This window comes from Leucopleurus acutus (assembly GCF_964270905.1).
Source record: "Leucopleurus acutus genome assembly, chromosome: 3".
Classification (NCBI taxonomy): Eukaryota; Metazoa; Chordata; class Mammalia; order Artiodactyla; family Delphinidae; genus Leucopleurus; species Leucopleurus acutus.
This window is the reverse complement of record NC_139145.1, coordinates 7,465,549-7,492,084: the sequence shown is the minus strand read 5'-3', so window position 1 is coordinate 7,492,084 and position 26,536 is coordinate 7,465,549. Positions and strand designations below refer to the sequence as shown.

Here is a 26,536-nt window from a genome sequence, read left to right as displayed (position 1 = left end):
GCCGAATGTGGTAGCCACAAGTGCGGCCTCCGAGGCCCGGAGTAGGGCAGTAAGGCCTCACTGCAAAGGCTTACGTAGGTCACAATATGTCATGTTGAGAGTAGTGCCCGGCATGCTATAAGTGCCTCATTAAAACGGCAAAGGTGGAAACTATTCAATATCCTGTGATAAACCATAACAGAAAAGAATATGAAAAAGAATGTATATACATGGATAACTGAATCACTTTCCTATACAGCAGAAATTAAACAACACTGTAAATCAACTATACTTCAGTAAAGGACTTCCCTAGTGGCGCAGTGGTTAAGAATCCACCTGCCAATGCAGGGGACACGGGTTCGATCCCTGGAAGATCCCACATGTTGCAGAGCAACTAAGCCCGTGCACCACAACTACTGAGCCTGCTCTAGAGCCTGCGAGCCACAACTACTGAGCCCGCGTGCCTACAGCCCATGCTCTGCAACAAGAGAAGCCACCACAATAAGAAGCCCGCGCACCACAACGAAGAGTAACGCCCGCTCGCCGCAACTAGAGAAAGCCCGCATGCAGCAACGAAGACCCAACGCAGCCAAAAATAAATAAAATTAAAAAAAAAAACAGAAAAACTATACTTAGGTAAAATTAAAAACAAACAAAAAACTGGCAAAAGTAATTTGGCCAGGTAAGGACATTAAAATGAAACACACGGGCACAAAGGCACACACCAGCCAGCCAGGATGTCGTCTCAGATAAGACACGGGCCCTTAAACAGCCCTGTCACTTCACTGTGCCTCTGAACCCTCAAGCATAAGGCGGGCCAGGCACTCGGATCTTGGGGGGTCGTTGGAAAATGCTGGGGTGCTCGGTCCACGGGAGACACTGTCGCTGGTTTAAAAGGTCTGAGTCCTGTTGCCCCAGAGCCCAGCCATGACAACGGTGGGGCAACCGGGGCCTCTGGTGTGTATGGAAGGGACAGTAGCATTCTTGCCAACCATGACAACAAAACAAATTAGAATATCTCAAGCTTTTCACAAAACTTCCAGGTTACAGAAGCTTCGAGGGAATGGGGGACCCTGTGAAGGACAAATGAGTAAGTTTCTTTTCCGTCAATGTCAAGGGGAGAGGGACTATTCTAAACAAGGTGGTCTCACAACCAAATACAAGAGGTGGGCTTGTTTCAGTTCCAGTTTGAACAAACAGCGGCCAATCTCCTGGGATAAACCATAATGGGAAATAATATATATATATATAAAGCAAGTCTATGTGTGTATAACTGAGTCGCTTTGCTGTACTGCAGAGATTGGCACACACTGTAAATCAACTATACTTCAATTTAAAAAAAAAAAAGAGAGAGAGAGAGAGAGAACACAGTGGACCACCGTGGGGGAAATAACCCAAACCAGGCGTCGGGCCACATGAAGGCAGGATGACAGCCCTGGGCTGAGCAGGTGACAGGTGAGACTTGAACTGTGGCTGTGTGGGGCATCTCACTCTCTACCTTTGGGTATGCTTATGCAGTCTTCATAAGACAGTGTGAAAACACAGAAAGCACTCAAACATGTTCTGGTGGGTGAATGGATAAGCAGGCTGTGGTCCACGTGCACCATGAAACACTACTTGGCAGTCCTAAGAGAAACACTTTGGCTACACCACAAACAACAGGGATGAGTCCTGAATGCATGGTGCAGAGTGAAGGGACACAGGATCAAAAGGCTACCACAGGGCTTCCCTGGTGGCGCAGTGGTTGAGAGTCCGCCTGCCGATGCGGGGGACAAGGGTTCATGCCCCGGTCTGGGAAGATCCCACATGCCGCGAAGCGGCTGGGCCCGTGAGCCGTGGCCTTTGAGCCTGCGCGTCCGGAGCCTGTGCTCCCCAACAGGAGAGGCCACAACGGTGAGAGGCCCGCGTACCGCAAAAAACAAACAAACAAAAAAAACTCACACTGCACGACCAAGATCTACTGCACATAAACTGTATCTGAAGAATGAAACAAAAAGCCAGTACCTGGTCCTTGGTCCTCCCCTCCCGTTCCCGGATGTAAGTGGTGACGATTCGTTCGGTCTCCTCTCGCAACCGGGGGTAGGAGCTGAGCTGGAGGGAAAGCAGAGTGGCGGCGTCGGCTGGGTCTTCGTGGCTTGGGCAGCAAAGTGAGCCAAAAGGAGAACATGGGAGGAGGGGGGGTGACGTGGAGTGTGCCCACCGGTTCCCCACCCCGCTCCTGTCTCAGAGCTGCTCCAGCCGGGAGACAGGAAGGGGACGGTGAGGGGACGGTGGGCTGGAGAGACCGAGAGGGTGCCCGCACACAAGCAGAGGTGCTTTTCGAGAATGCGTCTCGGAGGTGGAAAGTGGCAGAAAGTGGAGAAAGCGGGTGACAGCCACCCCCCTCCCTCGAAGTGCTGGGTGAGAGCAAGGACACAGTGTAATTAAAGCCCCTGGGCCGCCAGGGCGAGGGCCTGAGCGCAGCTCAGGAGTGCGCAGCAGCGCCCGTTCTAGCATAGGGGGAGGGCCAGCATCTGGGCCATCGACCTCGGAGGGACTCCCTTGCGGGGGGTGGGAAACTGCTCCCAATCATCTCACCTTTGGGATCCACTCCTCTGGCACCCCCGCTGCCCCAGCCTTTGCAGCAGCAACCAACCCAACGCACAGAAGCCCACCTTCCATGGTTTGGGGAAAGACCACGAGTTGGGAAAAATTGAGCCAATGGTCAAAATCACTAGAGGAAAAATTCCATTTTCTTTTTTGGCTACACCACGCGGCTTGTGAGATCTTAGTTCCCCGACCAGGGGTCAAAACCTGAACTGCAGAGTCCTAACCACTGGCCCGCCAAGGAACTCTGAAAAATTCTCAGATGCCTTGTGATGTAAGAACACGCAGACCAGCACACGGGCGAAGCGTTTCACCGCGTTGGTGGCAGTTTGGAAACCACCTTTCTCAAAGCGTTCCAGGGATGGGCATGGACACTCATCCCTGCTGCCTGCTTAGTAAGTGCATCTGGCGACATCAAAGGCCTTCCATCCCCGTCAGAGGCCCAAGATGCAAAGGTGGAACGCAAGTGCGACTGGCCCACCCCCTTGTGTCAGCCAAGGCAAAGTTGAGATGTCTCCAAGCGACCACTGGTCCACGGAAGGGGGTTCCTGCCGAGGCAGAGTTTCCCAGATGCTTGGGTTAAGACTCACGATGGGAAAGAGGAGATGGGGGACAGAGGCATAGGTGATAATAATGAAACCTTCTGTTACCTTCTCAGCACACTTTTTAATGACCGTGGCCAGTTCTGAGACCACGAGATCAACACACTTCAAACTCGGCTCTTTGAGTTTTACAATCTGTTTTTTCACAATGGCTTCAAAGGCCATGTCGGGGGTGAAGAGCCCCGTCCTGGGTCATGCGGAGGGCGGGATGAGGTAAAAAGACACCCAGGGGGCAGTGCAGGCCACACACGCGGGACGGGAGACAGAGAAAGAAGAAACGAGAGTCAGCTGGTTAGTGACATGCATGGAGGAGCCTGCGCCCGCATTTGCCCCGGAAGCTGCTTCGGATCAAGAGGCGACCTGGGTCCAAGGGGTGGGCTCAGTCTGGGGTTTAATTATAAAAGTGCTACGGGTGGGAGTCAGCCTACGAACAGCTAAAGGTTTGGGGAGGCCTTGCCTTTTCGTATCTGTGACAATGGGCTCTAGGACGAACATCTCCAAACCACCTGGGTTTCTTTCCCTTCCCTTTTCCAATCGAAGAAGCTTAAGAAGCAAATGTGGGCTTTTCCAGACTGAGAACAGAAGGATGAAGCAGAAACTCCTGCCTTGGAAGGCCGACCCAGAGCTCCACGGCCATGGGGGACGTGCAAGCACAAACTGGCCACTAGGAAGCGCTTCAGCACCTTGGCCAACACGTGCTGCCCCGGGAACCAGGCCGGGGGTCCGAGGGCCACTGCCTGGGGACAGCACTGCTCCTGCGGGAGCTGGTGGAGGCTGTTAGGGGCGAGCCCAGGGCCGAGCACTCCTTAGGCCGTTGGCGTTTGGGCCTTTCTCGGCGCCTTGGGGACAGAGAAGTGGCTGGCTCCGGGAAAGCCTGAGGGTGCCAGGCATTCGTCAAGAAGGCATTTGTGAGGGGCAGGGAGGTTCAGGGAGCTTGGCCTCCAGCAGGTGACGCGAGGTCCCTCTCTGCTTCCCAGAAGACAGCAAAGCGACAGCCCAGCAAGACCCCCATCAGACACATGCTAAGCTTGGTATCAGGGTCCCAGGGAGCCCTGCCCACCAGTCTGGAATCTGGAGGCCTGGCACCCCCAGGCTGCACCCAGGCCAAAACGCTTCTGCCCCAGCCTCTGGGTAGAGGCCACGTTCTTGGAAACTGAGGCAATCTGGGAAGGGGAGGGAGGGGGACCAGCGGGGCAAAGGCCAAGCAGCCATCGGGAGCCTGATACCAAACTCCCACAGCCCCGTTTCCACAAGGCCAGGAGTCACCCTGCCGAGGGTCCAATACCTTACTGGTACACTGCCTAACTGTATTGATTAGCTCCTGGATAACCAGGTCGACACATTTCAGACAGGGCTCTTTCAGCTTGACGACCTGCTTTTTCACAATGGCCTCGAATGCCAAGTCCGGGGTGAAGAGCCCGGTCCTAAAACCATCCGTACCCGGGGAGGGGGCAGGGGAGATAAGTCAGAGAGAAACAAAGCACGGTCAGCGATTTCATAGGCATGGGCTGGGTTCCCGAGAGAGCCAAGGTTGCAGCAAGTCTGGGGGTCGGACGCCCGCGTCCGCTACCGGGAACCCCCCAGGGCGATGTGAGGACCCCACGGCGACACAAGCGTGGAGGGCGGGAGCAAAACGGTGGGGACCCAGGAGGAGTCCAGGGCACCCATGACGGGGACAAATGCTGGGGTTCCTGCAATCGTGCCTTGGGTCTGACTTCCTCCCCACCCCCCAGGGCAAATCTGCAGTGAGCTTTCTGACTTGGCTGACCACGGTAACTGGGCCCTTTAACCCACGTTTAACCCAAGGGCAGCGGACAGCCGCGGGGCTTACGACAGATCCACACAGAACTAAGCACATCCACCCTCGAGTGCCTTTGGAGACCCAGAGGGAGAGACTGACAGCTACTGCAAACCATCCCAGAGCCCTCTCCAGGCCCCCCCCAGTTGGGGCACCCCAAGGATTGTGGGGACTGACTCGCTGCAGGGTGGCACCATGGAGGTGAAGGGAACACGGCGCCTCCCCCCGTGGAACTTGCCTGACTCCGTGGATATTCTTAATGGCGTAGCTGATCTCCCGTCTTAAGTCCTTCTCGTCGAACTCCATCTGAGAAGAGACAAACCAAACACATGCAAGGAGGTGCCTGAGGCACCGCCACATCAGGTCTGTAGCGAGGGAATGTCACCTCCCGTGTACCATTTACATTCACAGGGCAGAATGTTTAACTGGTCAGAATTTTCAAGAACACTAAAACTCAGTTTCAGCAAGGATGCTCTGAAACTAACACTCTTGCTCTCTTGGAAGGAAAATCAACTCAAACTTTCTTCTGGGCTATGTGGCAGTAAAAATCAAAACATACCTATACTGTCACAAGGTCGTTTTTAAGAGCTCTAGGAATTTATCTTGAGGAATTAATCAAGGATTAGCTACATTCACAAAACCAGCCGTAACTGCTGAAAAATGTGCAAAGAACCTAAATGCCGCGAAATGGGAGACTGGTTAAATGAACGATGGGACAGTCATAAAATAAGATAGTGTTCTGCCATTGACAACGCATGAAATGTATATACTAGTTTGGAAAGATGGCAAATCATTTAAAAAAAAAAAGAATACAAAGGTGCATAATTAATTTTTTTAAAAATACATATGCACACACTGGTATGGATGAATATATGTATTGTGTTTGTGGACGCAGGGAGGCTTTTTGCCTGCATTTGCACAGAAATAATTCTCAAAGGACATACATCCAGGTGCTAAGAGGCGTTGTCTGTAGGTGTTAGGATTATGGGTGTTTTTTTCCTTTTAGCTGTTGCTCTTCTATTGAAAAGAACATGACTGGTTTTTACAAAGATGGCACGTGCTCACTGTAAAAAAGTATAAAACTTCAAGCAATTAAAACAAAAAGAAAACCTCCAATCCCAGCACCCAGAGCTGACATTTTGTGAATATTCTTGCAGGTCTGTCTCTGCAAAAAGACACACATCTAGACATGCGTGTATGATTTCTTATGAAGGATGTTGTAACTATCATCTGTATGTTCTGTTGTACATGCTGGCTCCATAATCTGCTTTCTCCCTTTCAACCACATGCTGGGGACATTTTCCCGTGTGAGTTTACCTATATTTTCTATGTACTTTGCAAAGAACATGTATTCAGAGGAAGAAAATGGAACTTTTCCTACAGCTCTGCTGGAAATCTCTAAGCTCAGGGAAGGAGGCCCGGGCCTGGAAGTGGGAGCTCGAGACCTCGTGGCCTGGGAGGAGGCCGGGTTCAAGGTGGACTGAGCAGAAGGGTCAAGGCTGACCAGAGGGCCTGGCCCGGGCAGTGCTACCTTCACCAGCTCGAAGGGAAACCGCTCGTGGAAGATGCGATTGATCCGGGCACCCCCGGAGAGCTCTAGCGTGTCCACTTGGTCTCCGGAGCCCTCGATCCTCTTTTCGAAGTCCACCCCAAACTGCTGGACCATCCTATGAGGAAACAGAAGACCCGAAGGTCAAAGCAGAGGTTTTAACACAGCTCCGGAATTACGTCCCTGGTCAAGCCGTGGCTTACTTTCCTCCGCAGTGAATGCACTGTATCCTAACCACTAGGCCACCAGGGAACGCCCACCTTTTTATTTTTTAGCAGCAAAACCAGACAAAATCCAGGAGCAGCCAGTGGCAAGCACTTGCTACACACCAGGCCCGCTCTATAGGCCTGCTACGACTATTCATTCATTGAGTTGGGGGCTCGGGGCGGGGGGCAGTTATTACTCCCATTTTGCAGATGGCAAGAGGGAGGTGCGGGGTGTGTGTCGGGGGTCACAGTTTAGCAATCTCTGCCCTGAGGTTTGGCCTGATCCAGCAGGACCATAACGTGAAAAGGGAGCCCCTGCCCACAATTCAGGTGGCTTCCACTGGTTCCCGCCACCTCCCAGTCTGTTTGGGTCAGGACTCCACCACTGATGGGCTGAGAGGCCTTGGACAGGTGGCTCTGCCCTCTGAGCCTCAGTTTCTTCATCTGCAAAGTGGGTTGGTTGTAACAGCACTTCCACACAGGGTCACTGTAATAAGGATTTAAGGAGTTTCTAGATTTCATCAACTCAAAGCAGGCATTGGTCCCCAAATGCACTAATGGCCCTGGACACCCCCCAAAAAGAAAAATGTTGCTAATTAATGGTAATTCATCTGAATCATCTGGTTTGAGAACTTAAAAAAAATTTTTTTAAAGTGCACACCTAATTGATGAAATGTGGTAAACGCCACGCATGGCCCCTTAGAACCCAGCCCAGCCCTTAAAAAAAAAGTGTCTCAGAGTATTGCTGATTAGTGCTGTGAAGAAGTGAACAGTAAAGAACCAAGATATTTATCAGTGTTTTGGTCTTCTTTAGCATTTCTAATTGTTTTCCCCAGTCCCTTGCACTGTCTGTCTGAATCATTTCCTCATTTCCATTCCCCCAATTCTGGATCTCCTCAAGTACTGTGTGGAGGTTCCCCAGAAGAGGAGCTGCTCCAATCGGGACCAGCCCCGCACTGGGCTGGCAGCAGGGAGCTGGCAGTTCCCTGGCACAGAGAAGCCCGGCTCTTACGGGCAAATACAGCTGATGCCTGCAAGCTGCCAGGGCGGCCAGCCTCGGCCACCAATGGATGGGGTTTTTCCAGAACACCCAGGGGGTCACGCACAGGGCGTCCCAGATCCCCAGAAGCTCTCTGCCCACGTGAAGCAGACAGCGCCCACGCTTGACTTCCTTCCCAGAGACACAAAAAGGCCTACGTTAATGCTGCACGTGGAATGGGGACCTCGAACGGTGGCCAAATCAGGGCCAAGGTCGTAAAAGGCTGAGCACTACAGCAAGGACGGAGCACGGAGCAGGGACTGGTTTAGGCAGCGGGATGAAGACCACGCCAGCTGCCGCCAGACTCGGAAGGGAAAAGACGGAGCATGCATGAGCATCAGCCTCCCAGGGGCCCTGGAGTCCGAGCTGCACGCAGAGAGCATACTTACCAACTGTCATGAGTTAAATTGTGTCCCCCCCAAATTCATGTTGATGTCCTGACCTCCAGTACCTTAGAATGTGATCTTATTTGGAAACAAGAGTCTTTGCAGATGTCACTAGTTAAGATGGGGTCATACTGGAGAAGGGTGGGCCCCTAAGCCACTGTGACTGGTGTCCTTAGAAAAAGGGGAAATTTGGACACACAACACAGGGAGAACGGCATGTGAAGATAAGACAGAGACTGGGAACCCCAAAGTTGCCAGCAAGCCACTCGAAGTCCACAGAAGAAAGCAACCCTGCCGACACCCTGATTTTGGACACTCAGTGTACATAACTATGAGACGATAAATTTCTTTTTCTTTCTTTCTTTTTTTTTTTTTTTTTTTGGACACACTGCAGGGCTTGTGGGATCTTACTTCTCTGACCAGGGATTGAACCCAAGCCCTCGGCAGTGAGAGCACAGAGTCCTAACCACTGGACCGCCAGGGAATTCCCAATAAACTTCTATTTTAGTTTAAGCCACCCAGTTCGTGGTACTTTGCTGCAGCCACAGCAAATAAATACACCAAGGTACAGGGCAGGTAAGATATCTAAAACTGACCAGCGGTCCCTAGAGATGAATGGTCCTGAGTTTAGAGCCACAACTGCACGTCTAGGGAACGTGCATTCCTGATCCTAGTTCTAGAAGGAGAGAGATCCAGGCGCAAAACACAAAAGCTGAGGGACAAGGGCTGGTTTGAAAAATGTCCCCGATCACCTCTGCTTGGGGAAAAAAACCTGCCAGGGTTTTAAGTGATCTGTGTTCTATGCACAGGATGGAGCTGAGGTGAAGGTCATTGTATAACTTGGCTCCCCGACATGCAGCAAGGACCAAGCTGTGCCTGGGAGGAAAAAGCTCGACCCAGAACAGTCGATCATGGTAACGAGGATGATTAGAGTAGACAGTTAGCTTTCATATCACTGGCTCCAAGTGAGCCACATACCATATATACCTGTGTGGGACCTGAGGGGGTGCCCAGAACGAGGCTGGGAGGACCAGCGGGCATGGGGCCCCCTGGAGGCCACGGAAGCGCTACTGATTCAAATTCAAGTTCTCCTCAAGCTAGTGATCCCTCTTTTAGGAGTCTGCCCTGCGGGAATCCTCGCTTGTGAGCTCAACAATGAATTCGAGAAGCATCTAGAAGAAGCAAAAAAATACCCGAACGTCCCCTATGGGCATGGGGTCACGGGAAGAGCGTATGGGATACTCCAGGCGGCCGTGGGAAATGGAAGGCTCTCGATGCCACTTCCATCAGCTGCGAGAGAGCAGAACTGGGGGCTAGTCTGATGCCACTGTTCTCATTCTCTGGTAAGACAAGAGCCTGGAGACAGGAACCTTGGTGCAGAGGAGGGAGGGGAAGTTTTCACCCTCTGTACACGTGAAGGCAGTCATTTTTATAATAAAGGCCGAGGAGGAGGTCACGCAACAAGCCATTCAAAGGGACGCCCGCCAGCAGGGAAGGAAGAAGCAAGGGCCTCTGCTGAATGCTGGTCTGTGTGGCCCATAGCCTGCAGGAGGATCTGGGATTGCAGATAAGACGCTAAAGAAGGAACACCAGCCCTCGCTGAGGGGCCGCAGATGATAGCGGTGCACCTCCGCTGTGATGTCAAAACCACCCGGGCCAGGCCTCAGGGCACTGGTGAAAGATGACACGAACCTTGGGGGATGGGTGCTGTCGTGGAGGGTGTCCCCTGGCCCGCCCCGCCAAAGGCCCCAAAAGCGTCTTCACAAGATTCCCCAATGGCCACGTGACGTTGAGAGCCGCTGCGGGCTGCGGTCGTCATTTTAGGGGCGAAGAAAATGAGGCTCAGAGGGGTGTGGCCACCTGCCTGTGGTTGCCCATCAGGCCCAGGTTTAGCCCCAGGCCGTGGCCTCTGCAGCACGCGCTACACCAGATCTCCTAAAGCCTGCAAGGGGCCAGCGCTGGCGCTGCAGAAAGCTTTTCGGAATGGGCTGAGGCCATCTGATGTTAAAAGCATTCTCACCCCCGATCCAACCAGTGTGCAGTGCCACTTGGCAGAGAGGGTAGGGGGACGTCAGGGCTATAACGGCCACACAGGACAGTGTCCCTCTGGGAGGGGTCTTGTACGCGGCACCATCTGCCATCTGAGGTGCCAAGGAGCTTCTGGATCCCATTCTAGCCAAGCCAGCTAAGGGTCCCCGGCAGGGCAGACACCTGGAGTGCGGAGGCAGGAGAAGACCCGGGTGAGAAGCTGAGATCACGGGGCACACCCACTCCTCCGACTCACAGCTGGGTGGCTGCCGGGAGCACCTTCTTAGAGTCAGGGTGAGGATTCCAAGAAAGCAAGCAGAAGTAGCTGACACATGGCTCGGCTCCCTCCCCCCATGTCTGTCCTCCCTGCAGCCGCCAGAGGGCGCCCGTGAATACCTGAGTCAGGCCACGTCCTGCCAATGCTCAAAACCCTCCATGGCTCCCACCTCAGAGCAAAAACCAAAGCCCTCCCCATGGTCTACAAGGCCCTGTAGGCTCTACCCTGTTCCCTCCCCGCCCTCCCTTCCTCCCACTCTCCCCTCGCTCACTCTGCTCCAGCCATATGGGCCTTCTCCGACATGCTGGATGAAATCCTGCCTCAGGGCCTTTGCACTGGCCGGGCCCCCAACCCCAGGACTCTGCGTGGCCCACTTCCTCACCTCTTCAGGTCTCTTCCTGACTCTCACTGTCTCAGGGGGACCTTCACTGGCCACTTTATTTTAAATGGCACCCCTATAACTACCCTGGCACTCTCTAGCCCCTTCCCTACTTCGATACTTGGCCATTTCACAGAGTACACATGTTCTCATCTACTTATCTTGCCTCATCCTTTCCCCCCTCCCCGTTCTGAGCATATGGTGTGTCTGCCCAGCACACTGGGGAGACCCCAGTGCTCAAGACATGGCCTAGCACACAGCGGGCTCTGGCCAAGTGTTTGTTGAACGAACAGACGCGACGGATGAGTGGGGGAGCCTGAGGCCAGGTGGAGGCCCCGGAGCGCCAGGCGGGGGGAGGGGCACATACTGCAGCAGGGCTTTGGTCTTGCGCGTGGGGTCGTCGGGCCGGAAGTTCTTGTACTCCTCCACCTCCTTCTCCAGGGACAGCAGCTGGCTCTGCAGCTTGCTACGCAGGGCCGGCAGTGACTCCCGGATGTGGTTGGTCAGTTGCTGCAGGAGAGAGGCTAGAGGTCAGAGGTCAGCACAGGCAGGATGCTGAGAAGGGGCGGGCCCGCTCCACCCCCAGCCTCGAGGGTCCAACAGAAACATCCAGCTGGAGTCACACTGGCGTGAGAGGCAGGGAGAGGTGGCACAGCTCCGTCCACAGCGCGAGATGCTGCAAAAAGCCCGCGGGGCCTTGGGAGGCTGTCACACCAAAGAGTACACGCAACTGTTCGCAAGGACCAGGCAGCAGGACCCAAGTGCTGACTGGGAACAGCCTCCCACAAGTGCCGCTCGGTGGGGGAAAGCCTAGAAGCCAACGCAGGACCCAGGTACAGAAGGACTGTCAGACGGGCGATGGTGCATCCACACTGCAGAATGCTGGGGGAACGTACAGATACGGGGACGGGCCCTACAAACTACAACAGAAACAGTTTGCCAAAAAAGGCGCGGAAGACACCTATGATGTGCTCCCCTCTGTAAAGACGGGGAGAAAGTAAGAACACATTTTCATTTGCACGAACAGAGTGAAGAATGGTTCACAAGAGAAGGGCAGAATGGACCAGGTGGGTGGAAGGACCCTTCCCTGCAGCCCCCTTTTCCTCTATTGTTCTGCCTTTTGTTTTGTTTTGTTTTGTTTTTTGCGGTATGCGGACCTCTCACTGTTGTGGCCTCTCCCATTGCGGAGCACAGGCTCCGGACGCGCAGGCTCAGCGGCCATGGCTCACGGGCCCAGCCGCTCCGCAGCATGTGGGATCTTCCCGGACCGGGGCACGAACCCATGTCCCCTGCGTCGGCAGGCGGACTCTCAACCACTGTGCCACCAGGGAAGCCCTACTGTTCTGCCTTTGAACCACGGGGATTTGTTCCTTATTCACAAATTTTAAAAGGGGGCAAGAGTGCAGAAAAAGTTAGGCAATGAGCCTCAAGATGGGTCGTTCAAGAAAAAGCTAGTTACAGAGCAGTGGGTAAATATCTTAACTGTTCAGGTGGTGAAAAGGAAGGCGGAAAAGGAAAAGAAGGAAAAGAGAAGCAGGAGGAAAAGGAAGGCTGGCGGTACAGACACATCAGTGTCTAGCGTCTCGAGAAGGAAGCCCAGGAAGTGGTGACACTGGCCGCCTCAGGGGAAGAGAGCCATCGCGGGATGGGAGGAAATGGGACATTCACTATATTTGCACTGTCTGACTTTTTTAAAAACTATGATAAAAGAGAAAGAGAGAAGGGAAGAAAAGAATAATAGCCATAACATCAGCTAAAACCCACAAAGTGCAAAGCAGTGTTTTGTGGCCACATCTGTCCTACAAGACAAAAGAAATGACAAACTCTCCATCAAGCTAGAAAAAAACACATGAAGGAGCCTCACACTCCGCGGAATAAATCTGATGGTCACCCCAAAGCCCTATGTGAGCTGGGGCCCCTCCCTGTGGAAGCTGCAGGTCCCTAAGGGTGGCAGTCCACTCCGGCCCCCGACAGCATCCTGGGGCGTTACAGTGGCCCCATTTAGCTCGTGAGGCAAAGGAGGGGTGGGGGGACCAGGATGTGGAGCTGGGCTGCTCACCTGCGGCTCTCAGAGGGGGCCCCAGGCACTTGCAGGGAGTTTTACTTCCCTTCCTCTCCCTCCACCCCCTGCCCAGGCAGACCGCTGCTTCCTTTCCTGGAGGGCCCCTCCCACCAGACACTTACTTCCCTCTTTGTTCTGCTGAGCTGCCTGCTCTGCCTTCCTGCTCTGCGCCAGCTCTCTTCCCGGCCCCATCACTGCCTAACACTCGACTGTGCCCCCACCTGGTGCCCCCAATTAGAAACATCCCTTCCCTAAGGACAGGGCCCAGCTCCCACGTTGCCACTGTGTCCCACTGCAGTCATGAAGGACTCAGGCTGTCGGGCCCTGCCCCATCCGAGATGCTACCATATAGCACTGAGGGGGAATTCCTCGTAACCCCGGGGCCACTAAGGACCACACTGCCTGCTAAGATATAGCTACATAATCCCACATTAGGGATTTTACTCTCGTAGAAAGTGGCACACATGCAAAACGATGTTACTAAACAGCAGCCTTTTACTGACTAGGAACATTAGAAACCAGCCTTCCAAAAAGAGCCTGCTTAAACAGACTAAGACCCATGTGTTCAGAGACTACTACAGGGCCACGAAAAAGAGTGAGGAAGCTTTTTCTGTAGGGACAGAGCTCCAGGAGATACTGCTGAGCAAAAAAAAAAAAAAAAAAACCAAGGGGCGGTTATCCATGACTATGCGAGAAAGAGAGAAATGTGATTCTCAAAAGTCCTTTTTGCTTTTATGAACAGAAAGAAACTCAGGTGGTGTTAACATTGGTGCCCTAGGGGTAGGAAGCAGGGGCAGATGGGGGTGCTTCACTATATACTTTTTTTTTTTTTCCGGTACGCGGGCCTCTCACTGTTGTGGCCTCTCCCGTTGCGGAGCACAGGCTCCGGACGCGCAGGCTCAGCCGCCATGGCTCACGGGCCCAGCCGCTCCGCGGCACGTGGGATCCTCCCAGACCGGGGCACGAACCCGTGTCCCCTGCATCGGTAGGCGGACTCTCAACCACTGCGCCACCAGGAAAGCCCCCCACTATATACTTATAAACACTGTTTTTTTAATGAGCCCTGTGAATATACTACCTGTGGGAAAAAATAACACTAGAAAAGCAGTGAGATACCAGAGTTGCTGGCATTTGCTCTGTGCTGCATTTCATGGAGCAGACGGCAGCCCTGGGGGCAGGGATGCGGACGATTCCCGCCTGATGGACGGGGAGGCTCGGAGAGGCGGGGCTGGGCTTTGGACCAAGGAAGGCCAGACTCCGAAGTCCTCCCACTTGGCTACTGTCGAGCGCTGCTAGCCAGCCGGTGTTGGTTCAGGTGAGGCATTCGTAACCCAAGTCATCAGTGTCAGGAACTGTATGCAAACTTCTGGGTATGTGACTAAGTAATTACGGTGGTAATTAAAATAATGGTAATAAACAACAGGGTCCCACTGTATAGCCCAGGGAACTATAGTCAATATCCTGTGACAGACCATAATGGAAAAGAATACGAAAAAGAATATATATATGTATAACTGAACCACTTTGCTGTACAGCAGAAATTAACCCAACATTGTAAAGCGACTATATACCTCAATAACATTTTTTTAAAAAATAAAAATAAAATAATGGTAACAATAGTAGTGATGGTAATAACAGTACCAGTACAGACTTACTGAACACCCACTCTTCTCCAGGCCCTGAGTCAAATGTTCACTGAACCCATTTTGCTAAAACAAGTGCTGCTCTAGACCAAGGCCAATGGCGCTGTGCATGGCAGCTGTTGTGCAGTGCGCAGCCTGAGCAACTGCACAAAACCCTTGCCGTACCTGATTCAGAGTCTTCTGCAGGTGTGGGGTGCCCATGCGGTCTGCCATGTGCCGGTAGGCCGGGTGAGAGAGGAAGAACTTCCTCTCTGCCGCCAGCGCTGCGCGGATGTCCTTCTTGCCCTCAATGTCCTTCTGGCTGCGGTTCACCACGCCAATGTAGCCTGTGGGGAGAGAGGGTCAGGGCAGTGCCAGGCAAGCCAAGGAGCCCAGATGTCCCCTTTTTCGCACGGGACCGGGCAGTGTGCGGGTGTAGACATGGATCTTGCCCTATAAGTCACTCACAGAGGAGGTGACAAGCCATACGCATTACTCAGGAGCAACACGGGGAATGCAAACACCGAGTACAGTCCTGAAAAGCAACGCCAAGTGTTTGGAGGAAGAAGTTATATTCAGCATAGTGTGAGGGGCTGGACAGAGAAAAGCTCTGGAGAAGATGAATTCCACAATCCGAGCTTTAGAAACGGAAAAAAAACCTTCAAAATTAAGGGCAATGGGGGACAGCTAATCTTGCTGGATATTAATACCTATTCTACACTGTGCCACAGTGAAAAACAGGAACCAACCTAAGTGTCCAACAAATGGGGTCTGAGTAATGGTCCATGTACCCCCATAGGAGGAACCCCACAGGATCTTTTACAGTCATCTTGAAGAGTATTTGCCTTCAAGGGAATGTTCACAGGGACACATTCTGCTATTTTGCTAAGTGAAATGGAAAAGCAGGTCACCAGGCGGTGTGGCGCTGGAGAGCTGGCGTTCCAAACCAGCTCCGCCACCTGCCAGCTTTGCGAGCTGGGGCAAGGGATTTAGCCTCTTGGTGCCTCCGTTTCTTCATCCATAAAATGGGGATGATCACAGAGCCACTGCATTGGATTGTTACGGGGATTAAATGGGTTCTTCCACACCAACAGTGCAGAACCGTGCCTGATACGTAATAGGTACTTAATACATGTTTGCTATTCTCACTTTACTGAAAATAAAAATACTTGGGCTACTCTTGTCAGAATACCTGAAACTAAACTTAAACACGAGCCTCATCAGCCTCTGTCTAGATCAAATGACTGGTTTATAGGGAACTACAATGGCCAGATCCCAAGTGAAGCAGTACAGATAAAGTGGCCAGAGGAGGAGCTGTTTGAGCAGAATCGTAGGTATTTATGTGTCAAATGATAGGATGCCTAGGATTTGCTTCGTGATCCCCCAAGGGAGGAAAGAACAACAGGAGAGGACATTGGGGGCATTGAAGGTTAGCTGTATGTGATTAGCAGCGAGGCTGGGCCAGTGGTTCTCCTTGCACTTTTCTCTCCACTTGAGAGAATGTTTGAAAGCAAGTACTGAACATTAAGAAAAGTTACAACCCCTCGGGAACTCTTGGGAAGGAGTACCACAGAGTATTAAATAGGGGGAGAAGCTGCGCTGTGGATGATTCGTTTCCTTCTTCTGGACACTTGTTTTCTGTTGCCAAAGTAAGTAGGCATTCACTGTGTAACTGAAAAATGCACGCAAATCAGAAGAAAAAGCTACCTGTGTTCACTCGGGCAGAAAAAAAAAAGAAAGGTTCTACAATGGAACAGAAAAGCAGTTACTTCTGGGCAGTGGGGAAATGGGATGGTGAATGTATCTGTGAGCATTTGCTGGGGTTTCAGTAAAGATAACAAAAACAAATCATTTTCCAAAAGCAAAGGTGCACCAGCTCTCCTGCTGCTCGAGCCCACCCATCTTGCCTGCCCTCCCCTGCCCTGTAGCCCCCAGGCCCTCCCGGGCCGCACCTCTTCTCAAGGGGAGCAGCTTGTTCTCCAGGATGTCCCTGGCGTCAGTGCCTTCATCCATTAGGTCGAGCTTGGTGATGACGCCGATGGTCCGCAGGCCTGAAAAGAGCACAGAGGTCAGAGGGCACCATGAGGAAGGAGCACGGGCTGGCGACCCCGGGCCACCTGGGGCCCAGCTGGATCCCCCCACTTCCAGGCCATGTGACCTGGGACAAACCATAACATCACCTGCCTGGACCCTAGTTTCCCTCACGTCAAATGAAGGCAGTAACACACCAATCTCAGGGGGTCGTCCATGAGGATAAACCTGGCATGTGGCCAATGTTCAATCAATAAATGCTGGCCACCGTCATCACTGGTACGACCAGTGACGGTGTCTTGCTGCCGCATCAGGGGGCAACTTCATCGAACTTGAACCCCAGGTCAGAATCTCCATGCTGTGCTCTCTGAGTGGCATGCAACGTAACACACTAACCCGTGACAATTCTTTCTAGGGTTACCTCTCATCTGAATGGCCAAAATTCCACACTGGAAACCACCCCATGGAATTCCTCTTCGTCCCAAGTTGCCCAGAATCGAGGGAACCCTGCAGATCGATCAACTGCCCGTGCTGGTGCCTGAGGACCCCTCTGTTCTAGCCGTGTGTGGTGTGTGTGTGTGTGTGTGTGTGTGTGTGTGTGTGTGTGTGTGTGTGTGTGTGTGTGTGTGTGTGTGTGTGTGTGTGTGTGTGTGTGTGTGTGTGTGTGTGTGTGTGTGTGTGTGTGTGTGTGTGTGTGTGTGTGTGTGTGTGTGCAAGCACCCACAAAGCTTGGGGAGGGTAGAGGCAGCCCAAGGTAGAGAGATATGACTGGGGAGGGGGTCTGGGGGCATCTACTTTATTAGAAACGTCCAATCTCACTGAAGCACTGTTCCTAAAAGCTCAGAAACAACCCAAATGTTCAAGAACAAAACAAAGACAGCAGTGGGCCGCGTGGTGGATGGCTATGGACCTATGTCCCTGTGGTAATAGGCAAACACACACCACTACAGAAAAATAAGGAAAGACCATCCCATTTCTAAAAATGTAACTTTACGTGGAAGAACAAACTCTGAAAGGATATTTGCCAAGTGTGGCCACCAGTATCTGCAGGGGGAGAGGAGCCGTCACATGTTAGGTCCTACATTTTACAATGGTGACATTTTGGGGATAATTATCAGGAATACTTTCAAAGTTAGAAAGCCACTTTTTTCTGGAAGAATGCCAGCATCAAGTTCACTTAACTGTTTTCAACCACACATCCTCACTGCCTGATCTAGCCTCTGCAGTCACGGTCACACACTATTTCCTGGGACTGGACTAGGGGGACAGGAAGGCTTGAGCGGGGTGCTGTGGGCAGGGGTGGCCCCTCCCAGGAAAGCACACCTGGATGACCCTGGGGAAGAGCTGCCAGAGCCCTGAGCTTTGAGGAGCTCACAGTCCCGGCGGGAAAGGAGCCCCCTTCGCCGACGGTCCCCCAGGCCTACAAACTAGGGAGCGTGAGCCACAGAGCCTGTCTCCCCCAACTCCACACTGGTCCCCAACTCCTTCCAAAACACTGTGGGACCCAGGCAGTCAGCGGACAATTTGGAGAATGTATTTCGGTATGTGTCGTACTCTGCTAACCCCCTGCCGCTCTCAGAGCACGGCCAGCTCCCCACCGCAGTCCACGGGGCCTGCTCGACTGGCCCTGGCCCCTCTCGGCCCTCGTTCCCGCGCCCTCCCTTTAGCTCGCTCTGCTCTGGCCACACCGGCCCCCCTGCTGTGTCCTGGGCACCCCCGCTCTTTAGCACCCACTGTCCATTTTCCTGGGTTTTGCCTCTTTTTCTCATTCTGATCTTGCCCAGAACCTCACATGTTCAGAGGCCCGTGACTGCACCCCCTTCCACCCCAGCCTCTCTCAGTGGGTTCTATTTCCATCCAGTGCTTACCCCTACCGGAAGTTATTCCACTTGCTTATTTCCAGTGGGGGATTCTGTCGCTCCCACTGGAATATCAGCTCGCTGGTGGCAGGGGGCCCCTCTCAACTTTGTCCCGTGCCGGGTTCCCAAGGTCGAAACAGCATGTAGCCGGGGCTTAACTGACATTTACTGAACGAAGGCCCTGGGCCAGAGATGCCCCAGTCTCCACCACTCCCTCCTGCCCCAACTGGCTTCATTAACTCGTCATCCTTTCACCTTCCCTGCCAGACCCCCCGAACAGTGATGGAGAGACCTCCAGTCCTCTTGACAGCTCTACAAGTTAGGACCGCTGTTGCCATTTCGACAGGAGGGACCAAACCTCGGGGAGGAAGAGGAACTTCTAGAGGTGGGATTTGGACTCGCATCTGTGTCCAAGGAGGGCTGCCCTCTTCCCACCCCCCTGGACTAGCTTTCTGCACAGGCGAAGCAGGGACCAGCCTTCCAAGGAGCAATGCCAACTGCCACACACTGGCCTCCCAAGGGATGCCCCCCGGAACTGCTGGCCCTCATGGGAAATTCTGTGTCCCAGGCCTTTTCCTGGGGAGGCTGTGCGCCAAAGAGAATGCCAGTGACATGGAATCGAGGATGTGGGGCAGGTCGTGATGCTCCAAGGCGCCGGGAAGAGGGAGCTGCTGCCGTGGGGCTCGGGGGATACCTTGGGGGTCGACCTCCTTGGCCAGCTTGAGGGCATCCGAGTTGGCCAGGTCCATGTTGGCGGGCGTCACGGCGAGGATGAGGCTGCTCTCCCGGCTGATGAACTGCAGGATCATGTCCTTGATCTGGTACTCAATGTCTGGGGGCTGGTCCCCCACAGGCACCTTGGTGATGCCCGGGAGGTCGATGAGGGTCAGGTTCAACACTGGGAGGGAAAGCAGAGGGAGAGGCTGTCAGAGCCAGGGCAAGGGAGGCACGCACAGCCCCGCAGGGACCTGGTCCACTTCTCCAAGTGCTGGGGGTCAGGCCTCAGGATTTCTCCTGCGCTCCAACTGGATCCCACCTTTTGACCCGATAACTCCCTCCTAGGAATCCCATCTTACAGACACCCTCCTGTACTCTATTTCAGTGAGACAGCTTTGTTTCTTTAATGAAGTGACTACTTTTTTTTACTGAAACATAGTTGAAATACAATATTATATAAGTTACAGGTATATAATACAGTGATTCACAATTTTTTAAAGTTATACTCCATTTACAGTTATTATCAGCGATACAGTTTTAAATCTGGACATTTGCATTTGCAGACTGGAATTACTCTCAATGGCTGAATAAATTTCAGCCCATCAATTCAGCCAATACCAAGGAACTACTAAAAACAAAAAGATTATACTCTGGTAAGAAACACACTCTTGAGATGCACTCATACAAAAAAGACGCATCAACGACTTTTATACCATGCTACGATTTGAGTAAAAGTTGTGAAACACACATACACAGTATATACACACATGTTCATAACTGCCCACATAGGCACTATGTATCATTTCGAGAACATGAAATATATTTGTAATCTGGGGGGGCAAGGTAGGTTTTCGCTGGATATACCCTTTTATAACTTGAATATGAGCCATGTACAGGCATCATTTGTTCAAAAATAAATAAACTGGGAATTCCCTGGCGGTCCAGTGGTTAGAACTCTGCGCTTTCACTGCCGAGGGCGTGGGTTCAATCCCTGGTTGGGGAAGTAATATCCTGCAAGCCACATGGCACGGCCAATAAATAAATAAATAAATAAATAAACGCATCACGAAGAACCCACACTGAAGTGTTAGGAGTCAGCTGCGATATTCACCAAATACCATTTAAGTTAGCAATCCATGCCTCTGGGTCAGAGGTTATACATGGCTACAGGCTGCTTGCTTTGTTTAAATGATGCAGTTTTAAAATCGGGATGTTATGCAGAAAAATCTGGCTCTCTGGCTCCTCTTGAAGAACCAGAAGACCTGGCTGCCTTGGGCTGGCATCACTGTGTGGCCACCATTCACCTGGGAGCCGAGCCGTGGCTGCCCCTTTAAAAGGAACATACGAGCTGCAATTCACCCCAGACTCCACCATTCCTGACAGTCTCCCTGGCCTGCTGTTTTTCTTAGAGCTGAGATCAGACGTGGGAAGATACAGATCCAGAGGGCTGTGTTGTGCGTGAAGAGAAATGGGAGGGGCCATATTCTTGAGAGTGAGGCCGACCCGACCCGTGACCCGCGGAGTCAGCCTTCCGCTGCCCCCGTATGTGAGGGGTCCCTGTTGCCTACCGTGTGGTGAGTAGACCCGCAGGTTGATGGGCACTGGGGAGATGCCTTTGTTGGTCCCCGTGACCCTGTCGGTCTCGGCTTCAATCTCCTGCCGGACTTCATCAAAGTCTGTAAACTTTTTGGACTTGCAGTGCAAAAACTCGGCATATTCTGAAGAGGGAAGAAAGATGCTCAAATGAGAAAGAGAAGCGGTCTCGCTGTGCGCGGGGGAACAGAGGGCCTTCTGGGACAGGTGCTTTGTCAAGCAGAGCAAGTGAAGAATCAGTTACAGGCCTTCCAGGAATCTGGGGAGCAACAGATTAATTCTCTTGACAAGTATTTGAGGGGGGCCCTCCTATAGACCATGCCCCCCTTCTAGACCTCAGGGATTCCACAAGGTACAAAACTGGCAAAAATTCTGACTCTGTGGAACGGACATTTTCATGAAACATTTTGCAAAACAACACGTCATGACATATGAGTATTAAAAAAAAAAATCAAAACCAAAACAAAGGGCTTTCCCTGGTGCTGCAGTGGTTAAGAGTCCGCCTGCCGATGCAGGGGACACGGGTTCATGCCCCGGTCCGGGAAGATCCCACATGCCGCGGAGTGGCTGGGCCCGTGAGCCATGGCCGCTGAGCCTGCGCGTCCGGAGCCTGTGCTCCACAACAGCAGTGAGGCCATGCTGTGGCCAACAGCAGAGGCCACAGCAGTGAGGCCCGTGTACAGCAAAAACAAAACAAAACAAAACAAAAAAAACCCACAAAAAACAAAAGACAACAACCAACAGGTGGATGTGACCAGCACTTATTCTTTTTTTCTGATGAACAGGATACGAAGGATAAGCATGTATCACCCAGAGTGCAGTGATGTACGTTTGACGAAGTTTCTGCTTCGGTTTTATATTACATGAGATGGTCCTGGGTCGTGATACAGAATCTCAGTCAAAAGGGCCGCAAGCCACTGCCCTGGTGGGATCCTGAGCCGCCAGCTCCCTCTAGCCAGGTGAGATCCCCGGTGCGTGTCCCTGGGACTCACTGTCCTCCTTCCCCAAGGCACCCGCACAGGATGGGGAACAGGCAGCACCACTGGCCTCACCAAAGCCCATCTCGCTGCCCCTCCTCCCCTCCTGGCTGTTCATGGGGCCCCCCAACCTAGACGTGAACCCCTCAAGAGAAAAGCTTTCTGGCTTCTTCAGGCCTTCTAAGCCCGGGGTGTCTGAAAGCCGTTACTGACACTGAGATGAAGGGAAATAAAAGTGACTAACGACAGTGCTGGTCCTATCATCAAGGCAGAGAAATCCAAAGCACAATGTGGATAAAGCAGGAAGAAAAAATGTTCATCGCAGGACGTAGGTTCTGAGTCTACAGGCATTTGCTGTACAATTCCTGACTTTTCCATGTGTTTGAATTTTCACAGTATATGTTGGGGATGGGGGACCTTCTAGGCCCAGAGAGCATGGCTCCTGCAAGTGATGCTAAAAAGAGGGAAGTAAGTCTCACTGGCAAACAGCCTAAAGAATTGGTCCATGGCAGAGATGCAAAGATGTTGCAAACAGCGTTGTAGCGCTGTTTCTCACAGTAAAAGACTAGAAATTGCCTCAATGTCCACCAGGAGGAGACCTGGCTACATAAATCACAGCATCAGCTGCAGCAGAAGAAAGGATGGAGAAAGACCCCTGCGACAGAGAAAGGCCAGGCAGGTGAGGAATCTCTACCCAGACGTGGAACACAGCAGCCAGAAATGAATGCAAAGAGGTTCGCCATCCCATCACCATAACCAAACAAACTATGGCCAACAGTCAGGCCTTGCTTGCTCTGGCCAGGCCCTGCCTGTGGTCCCATTTGTTCCTCACAAGTGAGCACCTTAGCAGGTAGGCACCTCCATAATGCCCATATCACAGACAGGGAAACTGAGGCCAGAGAGGTGACACAAGCTGGCTCAAGCTCAGTGGCGGAGCTGGGATTTGGAGTTCAGATAATCTGTCTCCAGATGGCGGCTCTCGAGTCACATGGCCTCTGTGAGGCCACAGACAGGCTCTTCACCTCTCTAACCTCTGCTGCGGGGGTCAGGGGGACTCTGCGCTCAGATCACCGAGGATCTTACCCAATGTGGGCGCTGGCCACTCGGGAGCAGGGCAATGAAGACGCTGGCTGGAGGGTACAGGACCAACCACCCCAACCCCTTCAGCTGACCCAGTTCCCAAGGACGGTCGTGCTCCAGCCCTCCACAGGGACAAGAGGAAATACTCCGCTGCTCTTCCTGCAGCAGCCACCAAAAATGGAACAGTCCTCCAATCCACACAGAAAACCTCAGCTCTCTTCCGGCTCAAGGCCCTGGGCTCAGCACTTGCAAGGTACCATCCCCCTTCCTAGAGTGCAGGGGAATGGAGGATGGGAAAGGGGCTGCGGACCAGGACACAGGCCCTGTCCCTTGCAAAACTCTGCCCCGCCAGGCCGGCCTGCCTGTTGCCTCTTCCAGGGAGCCTTCCCTGACTCCATGCCACCTGGAACCCCACTGTGCATCTTGGACCTCCTCCCCTGGCAGAGCCAGGTCACCCTGGATTGTGTTTATGGGACCAGGACCTGCCAGCTGTAGCCTCCCAGAGCCTAGTGTGTGTGGCAGCCTTCCCTTCTGCCAGACCCTTTGTGCCTTTGTGTGACTGAAAGATGTGCAGGAGATGGTGCTGGAGAGCCACTACTTCTTCCCCAGAGGGTCAGTGGACAGCAGAAGCCATACCCTCTGTGCCTAACAGGAAGGTCAAAGATTCCGCCAGGCCCATCCCTCCCAACCTGCCTTCTTTACTGGGCTCCTCGTCACTTTGGAACCATGGGCTAGATTCCAGGCTCATACCAACTAAGAAAGGTTCTGCCAACCCTCCTTCCTCTCCGCGCACAAGCACTGACCCTCTTAAAGCCAGACCTCAGCCTCTGCTCCTTGAAACCCTCCATAGCTCCCACCTCACCCCAATAAAAGCCAGTCTTGGGACTTCCCTGGCGGTCCAGGGGTGAAGATTCTGTGCTTCCAATGCAAGGGATGAAGGTTCGATCCCCGGTCTGGGAACTAAGATCCCACAAGTCACACGGTGCGGCCCCCCGCCCCAAAAAAAGAGCTGAAGTCTTCACCACATGTCGCAGGGCGCTACAAAATTTCCTTCCCCCCAGCTTCTGACCCCAACTCCCTCCCCTCCAGCTACACTGGCTTGCCTGGTTTCTCACACTCCCAAGCCCTCCACTCCTGCCTCAGGGCCTTTGCACTGACTCTTCCCTCTACCTACAGATACCCTTACGGGTCCCTCCCTCTCCCCCTCTAGGTTTCTGCTTGAATGTCACCTCTCCTCCATGAGGCCTGCTCTGACCCCAAAGTGAGATGACAAACCTCCTCAGTCTCTTTCCCCCTTCCCTTCCTTAGGACCGTCCAAGTACCTGCCACCTTCTAATATGGTTTACCTGGTCAGCCTATGTATTTTCTCTGATCCCCAGGAGAAGGTCCACCCCACGGGGCAGGGATCTGAATCTGTGTTGTTCTGTGTCCCCGGGGCACAGTACTCTGAGCACACAGTAGGTGCGCTGTAATTACGTTTACAACTAAAATGACTGCTGGAAAGGTAGTATGGTCCCTGCTCCAGCTTCCGTGAGGTGGCCCAGCACCACCACGGCCACCAAGCTGGATATACGGGAGACTAGACAGGAACAGGGTCTGATGGGACCACCTGCTATCTCCCCCTCCCTCCCTCCTTCCCAATGCACTTCTTGACGGCACAGGTCCAGCCCAGAGCCAGGGTCCTGGTCTGACGAGGAAGATGGACTCGGCACAAGCATGTCACAGCAGATGCCAGAGGCGCTCAGAAGAGAGACTCAACGTACCAGGAACTAGGAGGCATCTCCTGGAGGGGCGGCCTGCCCGACTCAGCCCCGGCCTACCTCACGGCCGCGTGATCTTTCTGAAGTGGACACCTTTCCCCATGCCCTGAGGATGCTCTGGACACAGGGGAGTCTACAGGAGATGGAGAGAAGGTGGGGCGGATGCCCACTGGCCAGGCTCCCCCTCTGTGCCTCAGTTTCCCCGTGAGGAAAATTAAAATATGACATGGGCTTCCCTGGTGGCGCAGTGGTTGAGAGTCTGCCTGCTGATGCAGGGGACACGGGTTCGTGCCCCGGTCTGGGAAGATCCCGCATGCCGCGGAGCAGCTGGGCCCGTGAGCCATGGCCGCTGAGCCTGCACGTCCGGAGCCTGTGCTCCGCAGTGGGAGAGGCCACAGCAGTGAGAGGCCCGCGTACCGCCAAAAAAAGAAAAAAAAAAAAAAATGACAAATAGGCGGAGTGTTTAGCCTGGGTTTCCACAGCCCTGTAAGTGCTTGGATGGGGGAGGTGATTTTTTTTAACGATGTACTGTCTCAAAGAATAATTCAGGGGCCTTGAGGCTGAGCTACTGGCCTGCAATGCCTGGAGAGCGCCCTCTCAACTCATCCCCAGCAGCCCAGGTCGAGCCACCACCAGCTCTGCCTGCCCTGGTCCCCGGGCCCCGTTGCAGCGTCGGTCCATCCCCAGAGCAGCTGCAGCGTTTTCAAACCTTCCTTTCCTTGTGCTCAGATAACAAAGCCAGTCCCTCAGGTCCCTGGGCCCTGCCACAGCATTTCGATGGCCACACAGGCACCCCACCGGAGCCCGGCAGCAGGCTTCCCTGGAAGGAGGGCCAGCCACGTGTGATCAGTCCCCGGAGGCTCCACGGGACCAGCCCAGGGCACAGCAGGAATCAAGGATAAAGCAGGCCCTTGGCGAGCAGCTGAGCTGCCAACTCCGAAGAGCCAGCCACCCTTAGCCACTGCAGGGCATCCCACCCGCGTCCCATGGGGTCAGTGAACGCACTTGCAGTTTTTTTCTAAAAGGAGGTTCTGCCCTCCGCCCAGGACTTGTTCCCTGCCTCCTTCAGGTCTTGGCTCTAAACAACGCTGCTTGGGGAGGCCCACCCAGACCAGCCGGCCCTTCGCGGCACTCCTCACACTGACTCACCATGTGCTTGTGTGTCCCCTGCTAAAATCAGAGCTGCAAGAAGGGACTGCGAGGGACTTGGTTTTGGTCTTTGTACTCCACGGTGCCTGATGCATAGTAACTGCTTAATAAAACTTAATTACTAGGTGGCCTGTTACAAAGCATTAGGTGCCGAAGCGTAGGAGGACTTCCCCCACCCCATGACTCCCATGTGGGTCCCCATTGTGTTCAGTAGCCAACACCCCACCTCGGGCATCTCCCAGGCATGCCCTTCAAGAAGGTGCCCTCAGGACTTCCCTGGTGGTCCAGTGGTTAGGACTCTGCGCTTCCACTGCAGGGGGCCCGGGTTCAAGCCCTGGTTGGGGAACTAAGATCCCATAAGCCGAGTGGCGCGGCCCAAAAAAAAAAAAGAAAAAAGAAAAAGGATCTAGGATATAGAAAGAAGAAAAAGATAGGAGAGATGTGTATTAAGAAGAAAACATTTACTGGATATCTTTAGAATACAGGGGCTTCCCTGGTGGCGCAGTGGTTAAGAATCCACCTGCCAATGCAGGGGACACGAGTTTGAGCCCTGGTCCGGGAAGATCCCACGTGCCGCAGAGCAACTAAGCCCGTGCGCCACAACTACTGAGCCTGCGCTCTAGAGACCACAAGCCACAACTACTGAGCCCGTGTGCCACAACTACTGAAGCCCACACGCCTAGAGCCCGTGCTCCAAAACAAAAGAAGCCACTGCAACGAGAAGCATGTGCCCACAATGAAGAGGAGCCCCCGCTTGCCGCAACTAGAGAAAGCCCGCGTGCAGCAACGAAGACCCAATGCAGCCCAAAATAAATAAAATCAATAAATTTATATGGAAAAAAAAGAATACAGAACGC

General features: G+C 53.2%; 1 protein-coding gene across 4 annotated transcripts in view; it reads right to left on the bottom strand.

The window, feature by feature from the left end:
- Positions 1 to 26,536, bottom strand: part of DNM2 (dynamin 2) — an 89,229-nt gene that overhangs the window by 25,250 nt on the left and 37,443 nt on the right. For 2 of the 4 annotated variants that reach the window (XM_082837042.1, XM_082837044.1), the window contains exons 3-11: positions 20,689 to 20,838; positions 19,098 to 19,301; positions 16,466 to 16,564; positions 14,700 to 14,860; positions 11,197 to 11,339; positions 6,497 to 6,632; positions 5,204 to 5,271; positions 4,453 to 4,591; positions 1,984 to 2,070 (exon numbers count right to left, since the gene is read on the bottom strand). In XM_082837042.1, the coding sequence (XP_082693168.1) occupies positions 1,984 to 2,070; positions 4,453 to 4,591; positions 5,204 to 5,271; positions 6,497 to 6,632; positions 11,197 to 11,339; positions 14,700 to 14,860; positions 16,466 to 16,564; positions 19,098 to 19,301; positions 20,689 to 20,838 (1,187 nt within the window). Of the gene's footprint in view, positions 1 to 1,983; positions 2,071 to 3,215; positions 3,355 to 4,452; positions 4,592 to 5,203; positions 5,272 to 6,496; positions 6,633 to 11,196; positions 11,340 to 14,699; positions 14,861 to 16,465; positions 16,565 to 19,097; positions 19,302 to 20,688; positions 20,839 to 26,536 lie in introns of all 4 variants that reach the window. The other 2 variants (XM_082837043.1, XM_082837045.1) reach the window with 1 other exon arrangement.